We start from the raw sequence: 20,620 nt of genomic DNA on the forward strand, positions 1-20,620 counted from the left end.
AAAGTACTTGTTCATGAAGGAGATTAAACTTTAAGAGACATTGTTAGTGACAAGTATATCCCATGTCCTGTGAGAGAGGAAAATGTGAACATTGCAAGACTGATCAAAAGTTCTTGCAATAATTAAATGTAATGTTACAAGTGATTCAGGGAGCAAACAGCAATAAAGATGTTGGCTTGATGAAGTTTGCTTGTGCATGCTATGCTTTGAGGTGAGGTATTCTTATGGATAACATGGGGTAGAAAAAGGAAATAATAGTTCACAATATAAATCCAGAGGACAACAGAAATAGATAATGAAGACAGGTCAAAGGCACCAAACTGAAGCTGTGGAAAAATGGATATCTTAGCCTTTCTAATGAAGCCATTAAGTATCGCCCTGTACCATAAAAGACCTCTGGATTTATGGAGGTGGAGCTTGGCATGATTTATCTCCTCCACAAGATATGAATGTTTTCTGCCACTGATTTTCTATTTCAGTCTCTAATTGAGCTCTATGTATTACTCAGCAGTCATCCACTCTTGAGGCTACAGTCCTCTCTCTGATGAGTCATGCAAGGGTGTGCAGAGATCCTACCCTTCTCTGCAAGTACATAGTGCCAATGGAAATTTGGGCTATCAGCCAATAATGCACATTGGCTTTTATTTTAAGCAGTTCAGATATTTTTGGGCTATTGTACATGTTCTTAAATATTTTTATATTTTCAAGTTATAAAATCCAGTAAGTAGGTGACAATATTATACTTTATAAACTTTATTCATTTTATCTTATTTGTCTAGTTCTATAGTACTACCATGTGCGTCATTCTGTGAAGAGGCAATGGAAGGCTGCGAAAAGCTGTTAAATGTTTTTACTTCAGGTTGGTCAGTTGTCAATTGTTCTTGGTTTGTCAACGATACAGGAACAGAAAACACCAACGGGATATGTTTCTCACCACAACAATTGGAAGGAAAAAGTAAGCTGACTGTTAAAATTTTATTTTTCCTGCAGTTTCTTAATTGAACTTATTGCCCTGCATCACAAGACCAGCCTTCTGTTTGTAGAGGCTGATTTCCATCATTCTATACTGTTTTATTGTGATATTTAAAATCTTAGGTTTTGAAAGACTTTTAAAGTACATTATGCCTGACTCATTGAACAGTCTATCCATTAGATGTCAAAAACCTGAGTAGGCATATTGTATCTACCTTTAAATTTACCATTTTTTTTGCTGTTACCAATTTCTTTCTTGGGTTGTTGTCCTGATATTTGAATCAGAATTATGTTTAATCTGAAAAGGTAGTACTCTATGTGTTTATAAGTATGTCATTAGTCCAGTATACAAACAGTCAGTGGCCAGTTTTATTAAGTACGCCTATACACCAAGTACCTAATCAGCAGTTTAATGCATTAAAGTATGCAGACATGGTCAAGAGGTTCTGTTATTGTTCAGAGCAAACATCAGAATGGGTAAGTTATGTGAACTACTCTGACGGTGGAATGATTGTTGGTTTCAGACGGGGTGATTTGAGTATCTCAGAGAAACTGCTGATCACCTGGGATTTTCATACCCAATAGTCTCTAGAGTTTACAGAGAATGGTGCAATAAACAACAACAAAAAATCCAGAGCTTAACTTCCATGGGTGAAACATCTTGGTAATGGGAGAGGTCAGAGGAGAATTGCCAGACTAGTTCAAGTTGACAAGAAGGTGACTGTAACTCAAATAACCACATGTAACAACACAGATGTACAGAATTCACAAAATGTTGAACTGGAAGTGGGTGGTCTATAGCACCAGAAGATCATGAACATACACTCAGTGGTCACTTTATTAACTGAAGGAGGTACCTAATGAAGTGGCCTCTGAGGGTACTGTGTATACAGCAGGCAAATTTAGAGCTTGGGTAGTTATTTTTTGATTCCCATTTTGACTCTATTTTGTGAAGGCTTCTCTCTTCAAGTTAATTATTCATCATAGGTTGGTCTAGAATATAAATATAGATTTATGAAGCACCTAATTTGAGCCAAATTTCCTCTTACGTCTTTGCCAACAATTATTTAATAGGGGTGGGCAAAAATATGAGGGCTTAGATATAACAGGAAGTTCTAATTTTGCTTAGAAAGGTTTTATTGTTATAATTATTCAATTGTTACAAGAAGCATTCAATAGATTGAACGTAAGCTTCACTATTTCATTTTATGCATTTTGATTCAAATCATTTGTGTAAAGATAAATTACCAACCAATCCTAAGAATGCTGAATATGGCCTGTGATATGAAGAATGAGTAGTATCATTGGATTTAACATAAATGGTAAAAAGAATAAAAAATTGAGAAGTATTTTTACTTATAATATTTTTATGAATGTAAAACAATATATTAAAAAGTTGTGAGAGACAGTTGTGCCCACAAGGCAGGTGTATTATCTTTGGCAAAATTAAATTAGATAATTTATTCACCCGTGGCTTACTTTTACACTGTACTATGAACTCTGTTATGATAAGATTCAGGGTTTCTCATGAACATTTTCTTCCAATGGTTAGGAAGGCACTACACTGACCTGGCAAAACATTGGCCTTTTCCGATAAAGGGGTTGGATTGGTTTTCAAGTGGAGCAGAAGCAGGCTCTGCTGATCTTTTCAATAACTTTGGCTCAGTGAAGTGTCACCTTGAATGTGCTCATGTTGCATCTCCCTGGGCTCTCTGCTGGTCTCACATGAACTCCCTCATGGAATTCAGTGCCAATGAACATGTTTTGTTTCTAGAGAAAATATTTTGGTAGTTATAACTGAGTGTAAGCCGCGAAGCTATGTGATTCCTGGAATTTAAGCAAAGCTTATTTCCTGAAAGAGTTATTCAGAAGAATGCAGCTGACTACCTTTGAGGTTTTAGATATCAATGCAATATTCATTGCATATGCCACACTTGGCTCACTCATGCCTGGCTTGATAAATTAACTTTTTACAGATTTCTGAGTAGGTATGCACAGGATGATATCAGGGAGGTTTTGTTTCTGTTGGGTCACAAGCCACTTTCAATGCATTTAAACTTCCATTTATCATAAATTTAATTTCAGGCCTCAGTGCAGAGAAGGTTTAGCTTTTTACAATAAAAGAACAGAAGCAGAAGGTGAAAATCATAAAAACATAAGATGCTCAAAATATAAAATTGCAACAGAAAATGGTACTCAGGCAGCATCTGTGGAAAGAATCAGTCAACGTTCAAGGTCTGTGATCCCTTGTCAAAGCTGGGAAAAGAGCAAATACAAGTTTGTTTTCAGTAGGAGGAGATGGGGCAGGGATGCAAAGAGAATGTCTGTTTCAGGGTAAAGTAAAAATAGTTTAATGGTGGCTGTTACTGACACATTCAGCTTTGCACTTTTTTTTACTCTGAAGTATCATTTGGCATGCTAGGTGTGACCCATTGTGCCTGAACCACTTCTGCAACAAGTGACACATCCAGAGTAGCTTCATCTGATCTCACCTGCCATATGACTTCACCTTTTGTTCCAACCACTGTGACCTCCATCTTTGTTGTTACCTAGACTAACTTTAATTCTTTCTTTCTTGGGTCTGATGATAAGTTCCTCATTTAAGACATTTTTCTTTCCACTGAGGCTGCTTGATCTGCACAATTTTTCCTGCACTTTCCATTTCCTTTCCTGTCATGTTGGCTCAGTTTTGCTTATCCTGTTGGTCTGCAAGGCAGATCCCATAACCTTGTCATGGTCAACTCATTACACAGGTAAGAGACTTTATGTGCTGGTAATTGCTGCCATTAACCATTTTAATTCATTTTACCACAGTCATTCCCTTGGTTTTGCACATACCTCTCCTACCTGCTCTCCTTCTGAAATTTAACATAAATTTTCGCTTTCCCAGTTCTGACGAAGAGTTATGGCTGAATTGTTGACTGTTACTCTTTGGGCAGATACTACCCAGCTTTGCTGAAGTTTTTTCAACATTTTCCGTGAAGCAGAAGCCTAGGATTGGGTGCAGAGATGAACAGCCAACCAATGAAGCTACATTATGTTGAAGAGAATATTATAATCATAAAGTCAAAAGAATGAGGGAAAGAAAAATTGTAATGTTGAGTCACCACTGATCTGTTGGGGATCATCCAGCTATGGTTTACCATTTTGTGCCTTTCAGAATTGAAATGGTCATAGCAAGGTTAGAAGTGTAGAAATGGGGGCAATTTAGTTGTTACATGATGCTTGACTCACCTACATATTTAGAAATAAATAATTCCTTACTCTAAGTATGATTGACATATTATAATAAGTGCCATGGAAGGAATCGGCACCATGACGCACGACTCCTACTTAAGTTCTAGTAGAATAGCGACGAAAGCAGTTTAGAAAAGCATCTCACTTCAGCAGAGCTTTGCTGAGGCATTTTTTCTTGACTAATGGAGGTCATTTTAGAGAATATTATTGGAAGAATCTTCTGCAAAGGGTAATCTCATTAAGAAACTTTTAATTGGAACCACCTGTTAAACATGTTCTGTGTTCTTCATATAACAGCAAGTTAATGAATGTAATCCCACTGCGTTCCTTGAAAATATGAGGTTAGTTATTACATGTCAACAGTGTGCATGGAAAGTGAAATCTGTTTGGAAAGATAACGAGGTTCACAGTTTGCTGTGAGTTTTTATAAACTCTGTCAAGCATATCATTATATTGTAAGTCCAAAAACAAATCAAGTCAGAAAAAAAAACACTGGAAAACCTTTAGTAATGCACTATTTAATGCTTGGATTGTGTTGCAGGCAATCTCAGGTAAACATTCTAATGGATATCAAATTGTCATACATTGTATTCCTCAAAAGTTGCTATAATTGTGCCATGTTGCATTCTGAGAAGGCCACATATTCAGACCTTTAAAGGGACTTCCAAAGCTTCCCTTGTAAGATTGCCAAATAACACATTCAGCTTTGTTTTACTTTCAGAGATGACCCTTTTGTAAACACATTGATGTAGATTTTGCAGGACAGTGAACCTAGCATCAACTTTGAGATTTCTAAGCATTTAATGTGAAAATTTGAAAATTGCCACAATCATCATATCCTGGCATTGATCCTGACACAGTTCAACATGCAAGTAAAAATTTAGATTAACTGCTTTTGATTTATTGAGGGAATTTGTTTGAATATCCACTTGTCACATCTGATAAGGAGCAAGGATTTCCTTATTGATTTCCTTATGAAATGTATTGGCTGAAAGGGACTAGTGTCATAATTTATATATTTATAAATAAAAAATTTAATTTAGCATAAAAAATTTAAAAATATCTTTCCATGGTTTTAAAACACTCTAAAACTTGTTAATTAATTGATCTACTGTAAGTAATGTTTAATTTTTCTTTTGAAGTTTTATGTCTTTGTGAAATTTTTGATTGCTAATTTCTTTGAATGTCTCAGAAGTATTAGGAATGTTATAACAAATTAAAGTCCATGGGCCATATTGTACAGAGACAGGTACATCAGCTCATTGTGTCCAATCAATTATTTAGCATCCAGTAATCTCCTATTTCTGCTCACGTTCCTATCAATCTTCCCAGCTTTGATTCCACTGCCATAGATTTATACTAGAGGAAATTTACAGTAGCCAGTTAACTTAGCATACCTTTGAGATACGGGAAGAAGCTTGAGCATTTGAAAGAAAGTACAAATTTCTCAGAACACCAGAGGTCAGGGTTGAACACAGAACTCGGGAACTGTAAGGTGCTGCTGAATTGCACAATTTCAGTTAGTCCAAGTTTACTAGTTAACCTTGTGTCAGATTTTGTCACTAAAGTTGTTCTTGTTGCCCCATTTGTCGATGCTCTCACTATCGTAGGAGATGAAGACAAGCAAGGCTCCTTCTAGAAAAATTTCAATCCTGATCTCCATTGCTATCTGTCATGAAGTTTGCATTTACAAATTGACTAATTGGCAACGGTAGTTTGTCCAAACTGTTGGTAGGTGGTAGGAGTCGATGGCTTTCATGTCACTTGTTGAGTTTCAAGTCATTTGCATGTTTTAATAACTCAATTTCATATTTGTGCTCAATCATTGACGGGCTGTCTGAATGTATTTATTATCAAAACCATGCCAAGATATTTACTGCTGAGATTAGAAATGGTCATTGGTACTGAATGTCAACTCTAAAATTCCTCCAAAGTGGAGAATCCCTTTGCAAATAGTTTGAAGTTAACTCTCAACAAGGTAACATGTCAAAACCCTGGGCAGATTCTCAGCCTCTTTCTCCCCATACTGGACAGCAGCATATACTTCATCCACTGACGACAACCTTAACAGTCTCTAGATAGTATTTCATACAATGTTAGCACATTTTTCATTTTTGCAATTGTTCATGCTGAACCCTAAAATCACTGCCTGCACAACCCATGCTTTACCTTTCATACACTGCTCACTGTTAGTTTTACCTTAATTTTCTTTATCTTGTAGCAAGGTAGATTACACACAATACCTCTGTGGAAGGCATCTCAGTCTAATTTTTTTGAGTACTCATTGATATACAAAATCAATAGGAATGAAATTAAAACCTAAATTTCTGGAATAATCAGAAAGTCAAGCAGCATCAATGGAATGAGTTATGGAAAGAATTGTCAGAATTGGGAAAAGTTAAAGATAAGTTTTAAGGTGAAGAAAAGAAGGAATAATGGAGGAAAGAACATCTGCAATTGGGTAGATGACAAGTGAGATTTGGCGACAAGTGACATTTAGTGACAAAAGGAATGGTAAGGGAAACAGGACTAACTTTAAAAAAAACATCCCTTAGAAGCTGCAAATGGGAGCAAAATCATAGTCTGAAAATGGAAAAGGGGAATGCTGTGGATGCTGGAAATCTGACATTTAAAATGGAGAATGCTAGAAATTCTCAACATCTGAAGATTGTGTCTCATTTAGAGACCACACAATTAGTAGGAAGTCACCTGGCATTTGTTGTTGAAGACTCTGGGGTCTGAGCTGGGACTAATTTAGGTTCATGTCTTCCTGTCATCATACTAAAGAAGTATTCTGTCAGAAATGTCCATCCTCAAACACCAAGCATTAGGGATAATAGTCAATTCTCACCATTCACTACTCTTCCACTTCACTATAGTGACAAGAGTATATGAGAAGAAGGATACTTGACTTCACAAAATGCCACACAACTTTAACTTCTATCCAAAATTATTGAAGGTTAGCATCCATGAATTAATGCCCAAGTTCTCTAGAACTCCTTGGTAATTCCCTCCATTCAGGTTTCTAACCTGCCGAAGTACCAAAATGTTTCTTATAAGTCACAAATGACACACCATGTATTGAGTTCTGCTCAGCCTGCATGAGCCTGAGACAAGATTGACTACACAATTGTCTTCCATTCCTTTACCACATTATTAGCCAAATAGTGGGACTAAGGTCAGCGGCTTCAGTTATGTCTATTCAGTCATTGTGAAAGAATGATCAACAATATCTCTGTGCACCTGTTACCTCTAGTATTCACCAAATATTTATCCTTCTCTTTCTCTTTATTAACAAAGCTGTGGGATCACAGAGACATGGCTCCAGGGTGACCAAGGATGGGAGCTCAACATCCAGGGATATTCAATATTCAGGAGGGATAAACAGGAAAGAAAAGGAGGTGGGGTAGCATTGCTGGTTAGAGAGGAGATTAACGCAATAGAAAGTAAGGACATTAGCCTGGAGGATGTGGAATCGATATGGGTAGAGCTGCATAACACTAAGGGGCAGAAAATGCTGGTGGGAGTTGTGTACGGGCCACCTAACAGCAGTAGTGAGGTTGGGGATGGCATTAAACAAGAAATTAGAAATGCGTGCAATAAAGGAACAGTAGTTATAATGGGTGACTTCAATCTACATATAGATTGGGAGAACCAAATTGGTAAGGGTATTGAGGAAGAGGATTTCTTGGAATGTATGCGGGATGGGTTTCTGAACCAACATGTCAAGGAACCAACTAGAGAGCAGGCCATTCTAGATTGGGTATTGAGCAATGAGGAAGGGTTAGTTAGCAATCTTGTCGTGCGAGGCCCCTTGGGTAAGAGTGACCATAATATGGTGGAATTCTTCATTAAGATGGAGAGTGACATAGTTAATTCAGAAACAAAGGTTCTGAACTTAAAGAAGGGTAACTTTGAAGGTATGAGACATGAATTAACTAAGATAGACTGGCAAATGATACTTAAAGGGTTGACGGTGGATATGCAATGGCAAGCATTTAAAGATCGCATGGATGAACTACAACAATTGTTCATCCCAGTTTGGCAAAAGAATAAACCAGGGAAGGTAGTGCACCTGTGGCTGACAAGGGAAATTAGGGATAGTATCAAGTCCAAAGAAGAAACATAAATTAGCAAAAAAAAAAGCGGCACACCTGAAGACTGGGAGAAATTCAGAGACCAGCAGAGGAGGACAAAGGGCTTAATTAGGAAAGGGAAAAAAGATTATGAGAGAAAGCTGGCAGGGAACATAAAAACTGACTGTAAAAGCTTTTTTAGATATGTGAAAAGAAAAAGATTGGTCAAGACAAATGTAGGTCCCTTACAGTCAGAAACAGCTGAATTGATCATAGGGAACAAAGACATGGTAGACTTTGGTTCTGTCTTCACTAAGGAGGACATAAATAATCTTCCGGAAATAGTAAGGGACCGGGGGTCTAGTGAGATGGAGGAACTGAGGGAAATACATGTTAGTAGGGAAGTGGTGTTAGATAAATTGAAGGGATTAAAGGCAGATAAATCCCCAGGGCCAGATGGTCTGCATCCCAGAGTGCTTAAGGAAGTAGCCCAAGAAATAGTGGATGCATTAGTGATAATTTTTCAAAACTCCTTAGATTCTGGATTAGTTCCTCAGGATTGGAGGGTTGCTAATGTAACCCCACTTTTTAAAAAAGGAGGGAGAGCGAAACCGGGGAATTGTAGACCGGTGAGTCTGACATCAGTGGTGGGGAAAATGCTAGAGTCAGTTATCAAAGATATGATAACAGCACATTTGAAAAGAGGTGAAATCATCGGACAAAGTCAGCATGGATTTGTGAAATGAAAATCATGTCTGACGAATCTTATAGAATTTTTTGAAGATGTAACTAGTAGAGTGGATAGGGGAGAGCCAGTGGATGTGGCATATTTAGATTTTCAAAAGGCTTTTGATAAGGTCCCACACAGGAGATTAGTGTGCAAACTTAAAGCACATGGTATTGGGGGTATGGTATTGATGAGGACAGAGAATTGGTTGGCAGACAGGAAGCAAAGAGTGGGAGTAAATGGGACCTTTTCAGAATGGCAGGCAGTGACTATAGGGTACCGCAAGGCTCAGTGCTGGGACCCCAGTTGTTTACAATATATATTAATGATTTAGACAAGGGAATTAAATGCAGCATCTCCAAGTTTGCGGATGACACGAAGCTGGGCGGCGGTGTTAGCTGTGAGGAGGATGCTAAGAGGATGCAGGGTGACTTGGATAGGTTAGGTGAGTGGGCAAATTCATGACAGATGCAATTTAATGTGGATAAATGTGAGGTTATCCACTTTGGTTGCAAGAACAGGAAAACAGATTATTATCTGAATGGTGGCCGATTAGGAAAAGGGGAGGTGCAACGAGACCTGGGTGTCATTGTACACCAGTCATTGAAGGTGGGCATGCAGGTACAGCAGGCGGTGAAAAAGGCAAATGGTATGTTGGCATTCATAGCAAAAGGATTTGAGTACAGGAGCATGGAGGTTCTACTGCAGTTGTACAAGGCCTTGGCGAGACCGCACCTAGAGTATTGTGTGCAGTTTTGGTCCCCTAATCTGAGGAAAGACATTCTTGCCATAGAAGGAGTACAGAGAAGGTTCACCAGATTGATTCCTGGGATGGCAGGACTTTCATATGAAGAAAGATCGGATCGACTAGGCTTATACTCACTAGAATTTAGAAGATTGAGGGGGGATCTTATTGAAACGTATAAAATTCTAAAGGGATTGGACAGGCTAGATGCAGGAAGATTGTTTCCAATGTTGGGGAAGTCCAGAATGAGGGGTCACAGTTTAAGGATAAAGGGGAAGCCTTTTAGGACAGAGATGAGGAAAAACTTCTTCACACAGAGAGTGGTGAATCTGTGGAATTCTCTGCCACAGGAAACAGTTGAGGCCGGTTCATTGGCTATATTTAAGAGGAAATTAGATATGGCCCTTGTGGCTAAAGGGATCAGGGGGTATGGAGAGAAAGCAGGTACAGGGTTCTGAGTTGGATGATCAGCCATGATCATACTGAATGGCGGTGCAGGCTTGAAGGGCCGAATGGCCTAATCCTGCACCTATTTTCTATGTTTCTAAGCCGAATGTCAGTTTTGGCATGTACACTGATGAAACCCAGCTTCATCTCATTATTCCACCATCCATAAATTGTCCATCCAAATCCAATAAGGGTTCTCTAAATATTGAGAGAAATTGAGCAAATGCCTTTGGTGTCTATGGCAAACAGCATTACCTGTTTGACAGACACTTGTGTCCAGTTGGTCTTATCATCACTCTATATGTTCCTGCAATGAAGTTTAGACTGCATATTTTTACTATTATTAACAGCACTTATTTCCAACTTCTCCAAACATTGCTACAGTTGTAATCAGCAGTGCTGCGGCCAAAAATCTTATCTCTGGACTTGGTTTATCCTTCTTTGAACTTGTAATCCAAAGCACTGCTTTCTGTCTCTTGTATAAAATGCTACCCACTTGTCAGCCCTGTTCCTATTGATCTACACTTTCTCCTGTCATGCAATAATACAATAAAAAATTCCTATCTTTAATTTTAAACCCTCCCTATCTCCAACATTGGAATCCACCCAGATATCTGAACTTCCCCATATCTAGCATTCTGTTTTAACTGTTCCATCTTTTGCAAACATGGTTTCAATTCCCAAGGCCCTAAATTCTGGAATTCATGTCCCCAATGTTCCCACTTCTCATGAAAATGCTTCTTAAAACCTACCCGTTTGGCCATGTTTTTAGCCACAAATTCTAATCTCCTTGTGTGGCTTCACATCGAAATTTGTTTGAGATTGCCTTGGCATTTTGCTGTGTTACAAGCAATATGTTAAAAAAAATTGTTCCTATTGGAATATTATGATGATTAAACTTGTCACTTGCAGTCGATCTCTGCTGAGAAAGCCGATGGGGAAAGTTAATGCCTTTGGGTCCATGGAAGCACAGATCATTGCTCTGAGAGCACAGGGAAACAGAATTGACCAACAAGCACTGCTTGTAGACTGATGACTACCATATCTTCTGGCACTCATCTTTTGTTGAACTACTGGTCCGTGGGCAATGGCTCAAGATCACCTTCCTAATAAGTGCTGTCTGTGTCTTTGATACCCAAACCACTGTGCGAGAGGGATGTGGGAGCTGAGACCAGACACCCAGGAGCAAGGTCCAGGCATATAATAAGCAGTGCTTTCTTGACCTTTGGCATGAAGGGAGGCTTAGCCAGGCAAGACATTCACTGGTACAATAGCTAGTCATCCATGACCCTGCTGGTCAGTCACACTAGAGGAGAAACATGGGAAATTTATTTAAAAACACAAAATGCTGGCAGAACTCAGCAGGCCAGACAGCATCTATGGGAGGAGGTAGTGACGACGTTTCGAGCCAAAACCCTTCATCAGGAGTGAAGTAACATGGGATGGTCGAGGGGGGATAAGAAGTGGAGGGAGAGATGAAGTAGAGAGCTGGGAAGTGATAGGCTGGAGGGAAATGGGCTAGGGGGAAGGAGGAGAATTATGGGAAATAAAAGAGAAAGAAAGGTAGGGCTGGGGGGAGATCATAGTGGGGGGGGGGGGGGGAAAGAGAGAGAAAGAGAACCAGACTAAAATTCTACTCACAGACCTCCGTTGATACCCCTGCCCCCCCCCCCTTACCCCATCCCTATCTATAATTTTAGTCTGGTTCTCTTTCTCTTTTTTCCCCCCTCACTATAATCTCTCCCCCCAGCCCTACCTTTCTTTCTCTTTTATTTCCCATAATTCTCCACCTTCCCCCTAGCTCATTTCCCTTCAGCCTATCACTTCCCAGCTCTCTACTTCATCCCTCCCTCCACTTCTTATCCCCCCTCGACCATCCCATGTTACTTCACTCCTGATGAAGGGTTTTGGCCTGAAATGTCGTCACTACCTCCTCCCATAGATGCCGTCTGGCCTGCTGAGTTCTGCCAGCATTTTGTATTTTTATTTATTTCCAGCATCTACAGGTTCACTTGTGTTGCATAGGAAGTTTATTTATTTATTTGTTGTTTTATTGAAATATAGGGTGGAGTAGGTCCTTCCAGCCCTCTGAGCCACGCCATCCAGTAACCCCCCCCCCCCCCCAATTTAATGCTGTAGCCTAATCACAGGACAATTTATCATGACCAATTGATCTACTAACTTGTACATCTTTGGACTGTTGAAGGAAGCTGGAACACCCGGAGGAAACCCATGCAGTCACAGGAAGAGCATACAGACTCCTTACAGGCAGTGGCGGGAAATGGTAGTAAAGAGCCTCAACGTAGGCAACCAGAAGATGTAGATCAATAAGAAAAATCACAGACTGACTTGGTGCACTTAGCAATCTGCTGCTTCAAGGAAGAATGCACACTTTCCTCCGCTATCAGGTTTCTGAATGGACAATGACCCCATCAACACTGCTCACTATTTTTGCTCTCTTTTCGTGCTACTTGTTTTGGTGTATATTTCTTACTCTATTTAATGGTCCTGGGTGTATATATTTGAAACTAAGGTGTTTAAGACATTTGCACATTACTATATTTGTCAATGTGGAGCGGAGAGCGAGCTTGTAAATCCGGTGGGAGCAAAAGATGTTGGGAATGGCGAGAGTGGAGTGCTGTGTGAAAGGTGGCAGAGAAGGAGTGGCAGGGGTGGGAGTAGCATGGGTACAGACACACCCAGCCCTGAGACACCAGGCGAGGTCATTGGATTCCAGACAATTGGTTTATTGATTATTATAGAACATCTCTCCAGTGCTTCCCACTACCCACCCCTTCCAATTTTCCCAACCATGATTATTCCCTCCCTGCTCCCTTCCCACTCTCAGTCCACAATAGAGACCCATATCAGGATCAGGTTTACTACCAATCACATATATCATGAAATTTGATTTTTTTTCAGCAGTACAGTGCAGTACATAAAATTACTACAGCATCGTGCAGACGTCTTGAGCACCCTAACTATATCTATGTGTCTAAGACATTTGCACAGTATTGTATATTTTATCTATTGCATTGTATTGCTGTTGCAAGCCAACAAATTTCTTGATGAATGCCAGTGATAATAAACCTGATTCTGATTCATTGATGAGGGTTAGAACAAGAGAATACTGCCTTCTGCAGCTTTTCCTCCAAGTTGTACAAAATCTTGATATGGAAACTTTTCAGATTATTGGCCCTTCATTGTCAAGGTTCAAAATCCTGGAGCTCCCTACCCAATTGCAGAAATAACTTTACCAAAAGGACAAGAGCAGCCCAACATTGCCAATTTGAAGGAAAATTGTATTTGCTTTTTGCCAGCAATGTCCCCATTTTGGGGAAAAAAATCAAGATAATAGAAAAAGGATGTTAGGTGGTACTGATTTCTTTACTTGGGTGGTGGTGATTGGCAGGTAGGGGCAATGAAGGCAGGTGTGTCATTGCTTTAGTGAATATTAATGTTTAAGTGTGAGGCTATGTGGAAGAAGAAATGGGAGAGCCTGGGGCTTCTGCACTTTTCACTGATGATGTACAATGGCATTGTATGCAATAAATATCTACTTTTGAAAGCTATGGGACATGAAATGAGCTAAAGATGGACAGCTGGTCTGATCCTCCATGCTTCCAAACATTGATTCAGAACTGGCTTGCACACAGAAGGCAAAGGGTGTTGTAGATGGGTCATATTCTGCATGGAGGTCGGTGACCAGTGGAGTGCCTCAGGGATCTGTTCTGGGACCCCTTCTCTTTGTGATTTTTATAAATGACCTGGATGAGGAGGTGGAGGGATGGGTTAGTAAGTTTGCTGATGACACAAAGGTTGGAGGTGTTGTGGATAGTGTGAAGGGCTGTCAGAGGTTACAGTGGGACATTGATAGGATGCAAAACTGGGCTGAGAAGTGGCAGATAGAGTTCAACCCAGATTAGTGTGAGGTGGTTCATTTTGGTAGGTCAAATATGATGGCAGATATAGCATTAATGATAAGATGCTTGGCAGTGTGAAGGATCAGAGGGATCTTGGGGTCCGAGTCCATAGGACACTCAGAGCAGGTTGACTGTGATTAGGAAGGCATACGGAGTATTGGCCTTCCTTAACCGTGGGATTGAGTTTAAGAGCTGAGAGGTAATGTTACAGCTATATTGGACTCTGGTCAGACCCCACTTGGAGTACTGTGCTCATTTCTGGTCTCTTCACTACAGGAAGGATGTGGAAACCATAGAAAGGGTGCAGAGGAGATTTACAAGGATGTTGCCTGGTTTGGGAGGCATTCCTTATGAGAATAAGTTGAGTGAACTTGGCCTTTTCTCCTTGGAGTGACGGAGGATGAGAGGTCACCTGATAGAGGTGTATAAGATGATGAGAGGCATTGATCATGTGGATAGTCAGAGGCTTTTTCCCAGGGCTGAAGTGGCTAACACAAGAGGAGACAGTTTAAAGGTGCTTGGAAGTAGGTACAGAGGAGATGTCCGGGATAAGTTTTTTACGCAGAGAGTGGTGAGTGTGTGGAATGGGCTGCTGGCGACGGTGGTGGAGGCGGATACGATAGGGTCTTTTAAGAGACTCCTGGATAGGCACATAGAGCTTAGAAAAACAGAAGGCTATGAGTAACCCGAGGTAATTTCTGAAGTTTGGCACAGGGTTGTGGGTCGAAGGGCCTGTATTGTGCTGTAGGTTTTCTATGTTTCTATCATAACATGTTTATCAATAACCACAAAAATAATTCTGCATATATTGATCTTTTAAATGGCCAGTCTCCTCGTTGCTTGGTATTTCTGCACCTAGCTTCTACCGGGCAATTCAGGCTGCTGTTCCACCTAGAAATTCCACACATATACGCCAGGCAAACCTAGGAAAGTCCCCCTGTTGGGAACCTTCCAAGATGGCGGTGCAATGCAACTCGCAGCGGCCACTCTGGAGCTGATTATCTGTTATTCGTGAGGTGGGGTGCCGTGCACAATCATAATCGATTGAAACGGACGTGGGAGCACGGAGGAACATCGGGAAATCTCCAGGAAGACCTTCTTCGTTGCTGCTGCTGCTGTGAGGTCCGGGACTCTGCTGGGAAGAACAGGCCCCCAGTCCTCGGGGTTGCGTTGCCGTTGGCCGTTGGCGATTGCCATCTTAATGCGCTCAGCAGAGGATGGTGCTCGGAGAAGCTGTGCCGGAGGGGATGGTCGTCGGCTCGGAGGTTCAACAGACTCGGAGTCCACTGCGGTCAGGTTGCTTTCATTGTGTGCTGCGTCTGCGAGGCTGAGTTCAGCGGCACCATGGGAGTCCATAGCGGGGGTATTCCCTTCTGCCACCAGCGTGGGATGGCGAGTCTGTCGGGACCCTGGGGACTTGTGGAAACTGTGTGGTGATTTCTTTTGAACTTGTAGTCCTTTAACATCTTTGGACTATTTTTACTGTGCCCATGGTCTGTTTTTTTTAAATCAATTATGCTATTGTTTGCACTGTTGTAACTATATGTTGTAACTATGTGGTTTTGTGCAGGTCTTGTAGCTTTAGTTTTTGGTCTTGTTTGTCTGGTGGATTTGGAGCTCCTTTCTGGGGAACGCGCTAAGATAGTAGCGCGATATTAATACGCAGTAGTCTGTTTTGTCGTGTGCTTTTGTGATATCATTCTGGAGGAACATTGTATCATTTTCTAACTGCATTGCATTTGTAGTTTCTAAATGACAATAAACTGAATCTGAATCTGTTGGATCAAAAGTTTTCATCTAAAATTTGCAAATGAAGTCTCGAGACCTGGCTGGTGAGTGGTGGCAGAGCTTCAAAGGTGAACTAATGTCTAATTCATTCTGTCACTCTTCTTTGGGGCCCTATTGATACTTTCTTGTGGCTGATCTTCATGTACAATGTACTCCTAGTTTAAAAAGCCATTACCTGATCCAAGTATAAATTATATTGCTCACCGAAAGTGCATGAACATACTGCTATCGATTGATATGGACATAACAATTCAGGAATGTATTCAGATATGTCAGAATTATTAATGCAGCGTAGTGCTAATCATTTGTTAGTTTGTTTTACAATATCATTCAGGTGCACTAAAGAGTAGGATGTACAAATATGTTCAATAACGTTCTGGTAGATCATGCAAGAATGTGATGTTGGACCATTATTGAGGGGTTTCCTGCAGTCTCTTACTGATTCCTTTAATTTCACCCAGCAAATTAAGGCAAACTGACAATCCCTCCTATTTGGTGTGGCCCGCTAATTATACTTTCCAGTAAAGTTTTGGCTATCGTTGGCACACTCAACCAATAACAATCTACTGGAGGAACTCTGAATTTCGAGTGGTATCAGTAGAAGGAATGGAATTGATGATGTTTCGGGTTAAAACCCTGTATTCAGGTTTTGATCTGAAACATTGACAATTCCTTCCCTGAGGTGAGCTGAGTTCCAAAAGGCACTTCTGACCCCCCAATCAACAATCACAATCTGGCTAATACTTCCTTTACTACTTCAAAACAGGTGATGCTCATAGCTTGCCTGGGGTGAGATGAATAATACAAATGTCTTAATTTGTCAGGGTACTTTGTTGGATACATTCAACAATAGAATCAAATGAATGAAAAGTATAATTATGGCAAATCTTAATAGTTTCCTGTTGATTTTGCACTATTTTGACTCAGCACCTGATAAAAATTTTATGTTGATGAATTACTTGCAATCATTTTCATTCAATCAGACAAAAACATTTTCAATGCAGAAAAAGAGGACATGATTAATGAAGGAAATATCTCCAATTGTTGTGACCTCCAGGTAGAAAGAAGGATATGGAATGTTACCTACATATGTACCTACGTTTGAATTGCTATGTCCATATCAAAATATAGCAGTATGTTCTTCTGCAGACTTTCAGCATGAACTCATGGTTTGTACTAAGGGTGTGGAAACAAATCAAAACCCACTTTGCAAATTATAGAACAGTGACTGATATTTGTAAAGGAGAACAAAATTGTTTTAATGCCACTCCATTCATCTCCTTGGAACATCCATAGCTCTTCAGACAATGAATTACCTTCAATGCAGTTCCCTAGCCAGCAATCACTTTGTGCTTGGCAAGTCGTACAAAAAGCAATGAGGTGAAGAACTAGCATTTATTTTCATAATGGTTACGTGAGGGATAACTGCAGAACACTGGCTCTTTGACAAAATGATATTGGGCGATCTGTTTCCAATTGGAGCAGCTTGTTGGGCAGGCCAGGTTGAGGGTTAATGCATGTGGACAATGTAAGTGTAGCAGAGGACACCAGCAAAGGTAGGATCACCTGGCAAGAAGATCTTCTAGGAAAGGGCATTTAGGGATTGCCACCCCAGGGGAAAAAAGAAGCTGCTTGGGAAAGCAGAAGTTGTAGTCTTACTTACGGTTCCAGAGAGCATTTTGGTCTCTGGGAGAGATTGTTACTTTACCTTGGATATATTCTTTTGCCCTTCCCATTGACTGCAAAACTGTCTTCAGACAGAAAGGAGTTTGTAGATTCCTGGCCCATTCTTAGAAAAATTATACAATGTCTAATTCATGTGGGTTATTTTAACATTTGTCATTTTTTTTAGGCATCTGTTAGTCTCGTGAGACCCAAGGCACTGTGCCTTGCTCAAGGCACACTCGTGCGTGGCCTAGTGGATAAGGCATCGGTCTAGTGATCTGTAGGTCACTGGTTTGAGCCTCAGCTGAGGCAGCGTGTTTGTGTCCTTGAGCAAGGCACTTAACAACACATTGCTCTGTGACGACACCGGTGCCAAGCTGTTCGGGCCCTTCCCTTGGACAACATCGGTGGCGTGGAGAGGGGAAGGCTTGCAGCTTGGGCAACTGCCAGTCTCCCATACAACCCTGCCCAGGCCTGCGCCCTGGAAACCTTCCAAGGTGCAAATCCATGGTCTCACAAGACTAATGGATGCCTATATTCATTTTAACATTATTCATGAGACTAAAGGGTAACTTGCCCATCAATCTTCATCTAAAACTGTGGCCTTGAGTAGATACATGGCATCAAGGTAGAACACTAATTTATTGGCCCCTGGTCCTGTTGTCAACCAGATAGAAATTGATGCCTGAGGTCATTAATATACTGTAGCAGAGGCAAGCAGAGCCTCTATCTAATATTTCATTCAAAAGGTAGCATCTCTGCTAATGCACTTAATTGTTAACAGAGCATTATGTATTCAGATTTGGAAAGAGGGCTTGAACCCTCAGTGTTGTGGCTCAGCTCCAAGAGTGCTGTTATGGACATTCAGAGCACCTTCGTTCAGTCTTAGGAAGCACGTGACTTCCTCCAGGACTCTTTGTAGTTTTTCAAAGCAACATTTTCAGCCCAAATGATAAGCATTGTGCCACAAAGGGTAGAGAGAGTATACATTTTCTGTTCAAGTTGTCCCGATGTACTTTGTCTTTGGACAAGTTACTCTAACAATGGTAACTTTCATTTGTCTGTAGTCTGCTAGACGAGAAGTGTCCCTTCTGCTTTGATTGAACATCAGTGGCAAAGGTTGGGACTCTTAATCAGCACTGGGTTGCTTTTTGCTTCTTAGAAATTGACAGCTGGAAATGCTTCATGCAACTTCTCATACTGTCATGGTTATCGATCAAAGGATAATGAATTCAAGTCAAGAACAATTCTTGGTGTATGAATTGATTGTGCTAATATCTGTAAAACCCAATAGAATCTCAAAAACACTAAAATATAATGTGGCTGAGTTAATGTGATGCTGGATGTGATGCTGAGGCTTTATAAGGCACTGGTGAGGCCTCACCTTGATTATTGTGAACAGTTTTGGGCCCCTCATCTTAGAAAAGATGCGCTGGCATTGGAGAGGGTCCAGAGGAGGTTCACAAGGATGATTCCAGGAATGAAGGTGTTATCATACAAGGAACGTTTGATGGCTCTGGGTTTGAACTCGCTGGAATTCAGAAGGAAGAGGGGGATCGCATAGTAACCTTTTGAATGTTCAAAGGCCTAGACAGAGTAGATGTGGAAAGGATGTTTCCCATGGTAGGAGAGTCTAGGACAAGAGAGCACAGCCTCAGAATAGAAGGCCACCCTTTCAAAACAGAGATGCAGAGAAATTTCTTCAGCCAAAGGGTGGTGAATTTGTTGCCACATGCAGCTGTGGAGGCCAGGTTGTTGGGTGTATTTAAGGCAGAGATTGATAGGTTCTTGATTGGACATGGCATCAAAGGTTACGTCAGAAGGCCAGAAACTGGGGTTCAGGAGGAGATAGAAAAATAAGTATCAGCCATGATTGAATAGCGGAGCAGACTCTATGGGCCAGATGGCCTAATTCTGCTCCTATGTCTTATGGTCTTAATATTTATTTGTCTTACTCTAAAGGAAAAATAGCAAATTTGAGTATGTAGCTTCATCATCCAATAACACCATTAATCTGTTAATGCTTCTTAAGAGGTAATTTATTTAGATCTCAAAATAATGACTTTGTTTTGTCCACTTGTTTCAGGTAGGGCAGCACAGTAGGGTAGTGGTTAGCCAAATTGCTTCACAGCGCAGGTGATCACTGATTGGCATTCAATTCTCACTGTGTCCCTAAGGGGTTTGTATGTTCACCCAAGACCACGTGGGTTTCCTCCCATGTTCTAAAGGCGAAGGGTTAGGTTTGTGAGTTGTAGGTGCTGAAAGCCTCCTGCCACTTGTGGGTTGCCTCCAGTGCATCTCAAATGATGATACACACGATGCATTTCACTAAATGTTTCAGTATACATGTGACAGAGAACTAATCTAATCCCCTTAAATAGTCTTTAAAATAATTTAATATCTGGAATTTTTAATATGGGATTGGTCAAAAAGTGCATCCTGCTTGTGTCATCAGTTCCAAGGTTAATTCTGGACCGCAGAAGAGCACGCCAACAGCAGCACCTCGATGACCTAAAAAGGAGAATTCAGCCAAGTGAGGCAGTGAAAGGGATTCATATCAGAAACACCATTCAGTAAGCAGAGTCAAACAATCTCTCAGCTAATGGACCAGACTGAAACTGCAATCTCACCATCTCTGGCCATGAATGCTGATGGAGGGGACTTTATTCCCAGCTGAAATTTCTAATACCAGAGGGAATGTATTTTAAGGTGAGAAAGGAAAAGCTCAAAGGAGACGTGTGAGGGAAATTTTTTTACACTGCCAGGGGTAGTGGTGGATAGAGGTGTTTAAGAGGCTGAGATAGCACACAAGTATGCAGAGATTGGTGAGATGTGGACCACCTGCCGGCAGAGTGGATTAACTAGGCATCATTAGCTTGATTAATTAGTCTGAATAGCTTGCTTCTGGGCTGTACTGTTCTGTGTTCCTTAGCAAATAGTGTAATCCATATCTACATGCAGCAAGACCTGTACAACAGTCAGGCTAAAGTAGATAAGTTGTGAGTAATGTTAATTCTGAACCAGATCCCCAGCTATGGGT

The 20,620-nt window shown here is 40.7% G+C and overlaps 1 protein-coding gene across 3 annotated transcripts in view; it reads left to right on the plus strand.

Annotated features, from left to right (window-relative positions):
* The window catches only part of corin (corin, serine peptidase), a 199,345-nt gene that overhangs the window by 72,554 nt on the left and 106,171 nt on the right, over positions 1–20,620 (plus strand). For all 3 annotated transcript variants that reach the window (XM_073064708.1, XM_073064709.1, XM_073064710.1), the window contains exon 5: positions 780–955. In XM_073064708.1, the coding sequence (XP_072920809.1) occupies positions 780–955 (176 nt within the window). The remainder of the gene's footprint in view (positions 1–779; positions 956–20,620) is intronic.

The sequence above is a fragment of the Hemitrygon akajei genome, chromosome 13, assembly GCF_048418815.1.
Source record: "Hemitrygon akajei chromosome 13, sHemAka1.3, whole genome shotgun sequence".
Lineage (NCBI taxonomy): Eukaryota > Metazoa > Chordata > Chondrichthyes > Myliobatiformes > Dasyatidae > Hemitrygon > Hemitrygon akajei.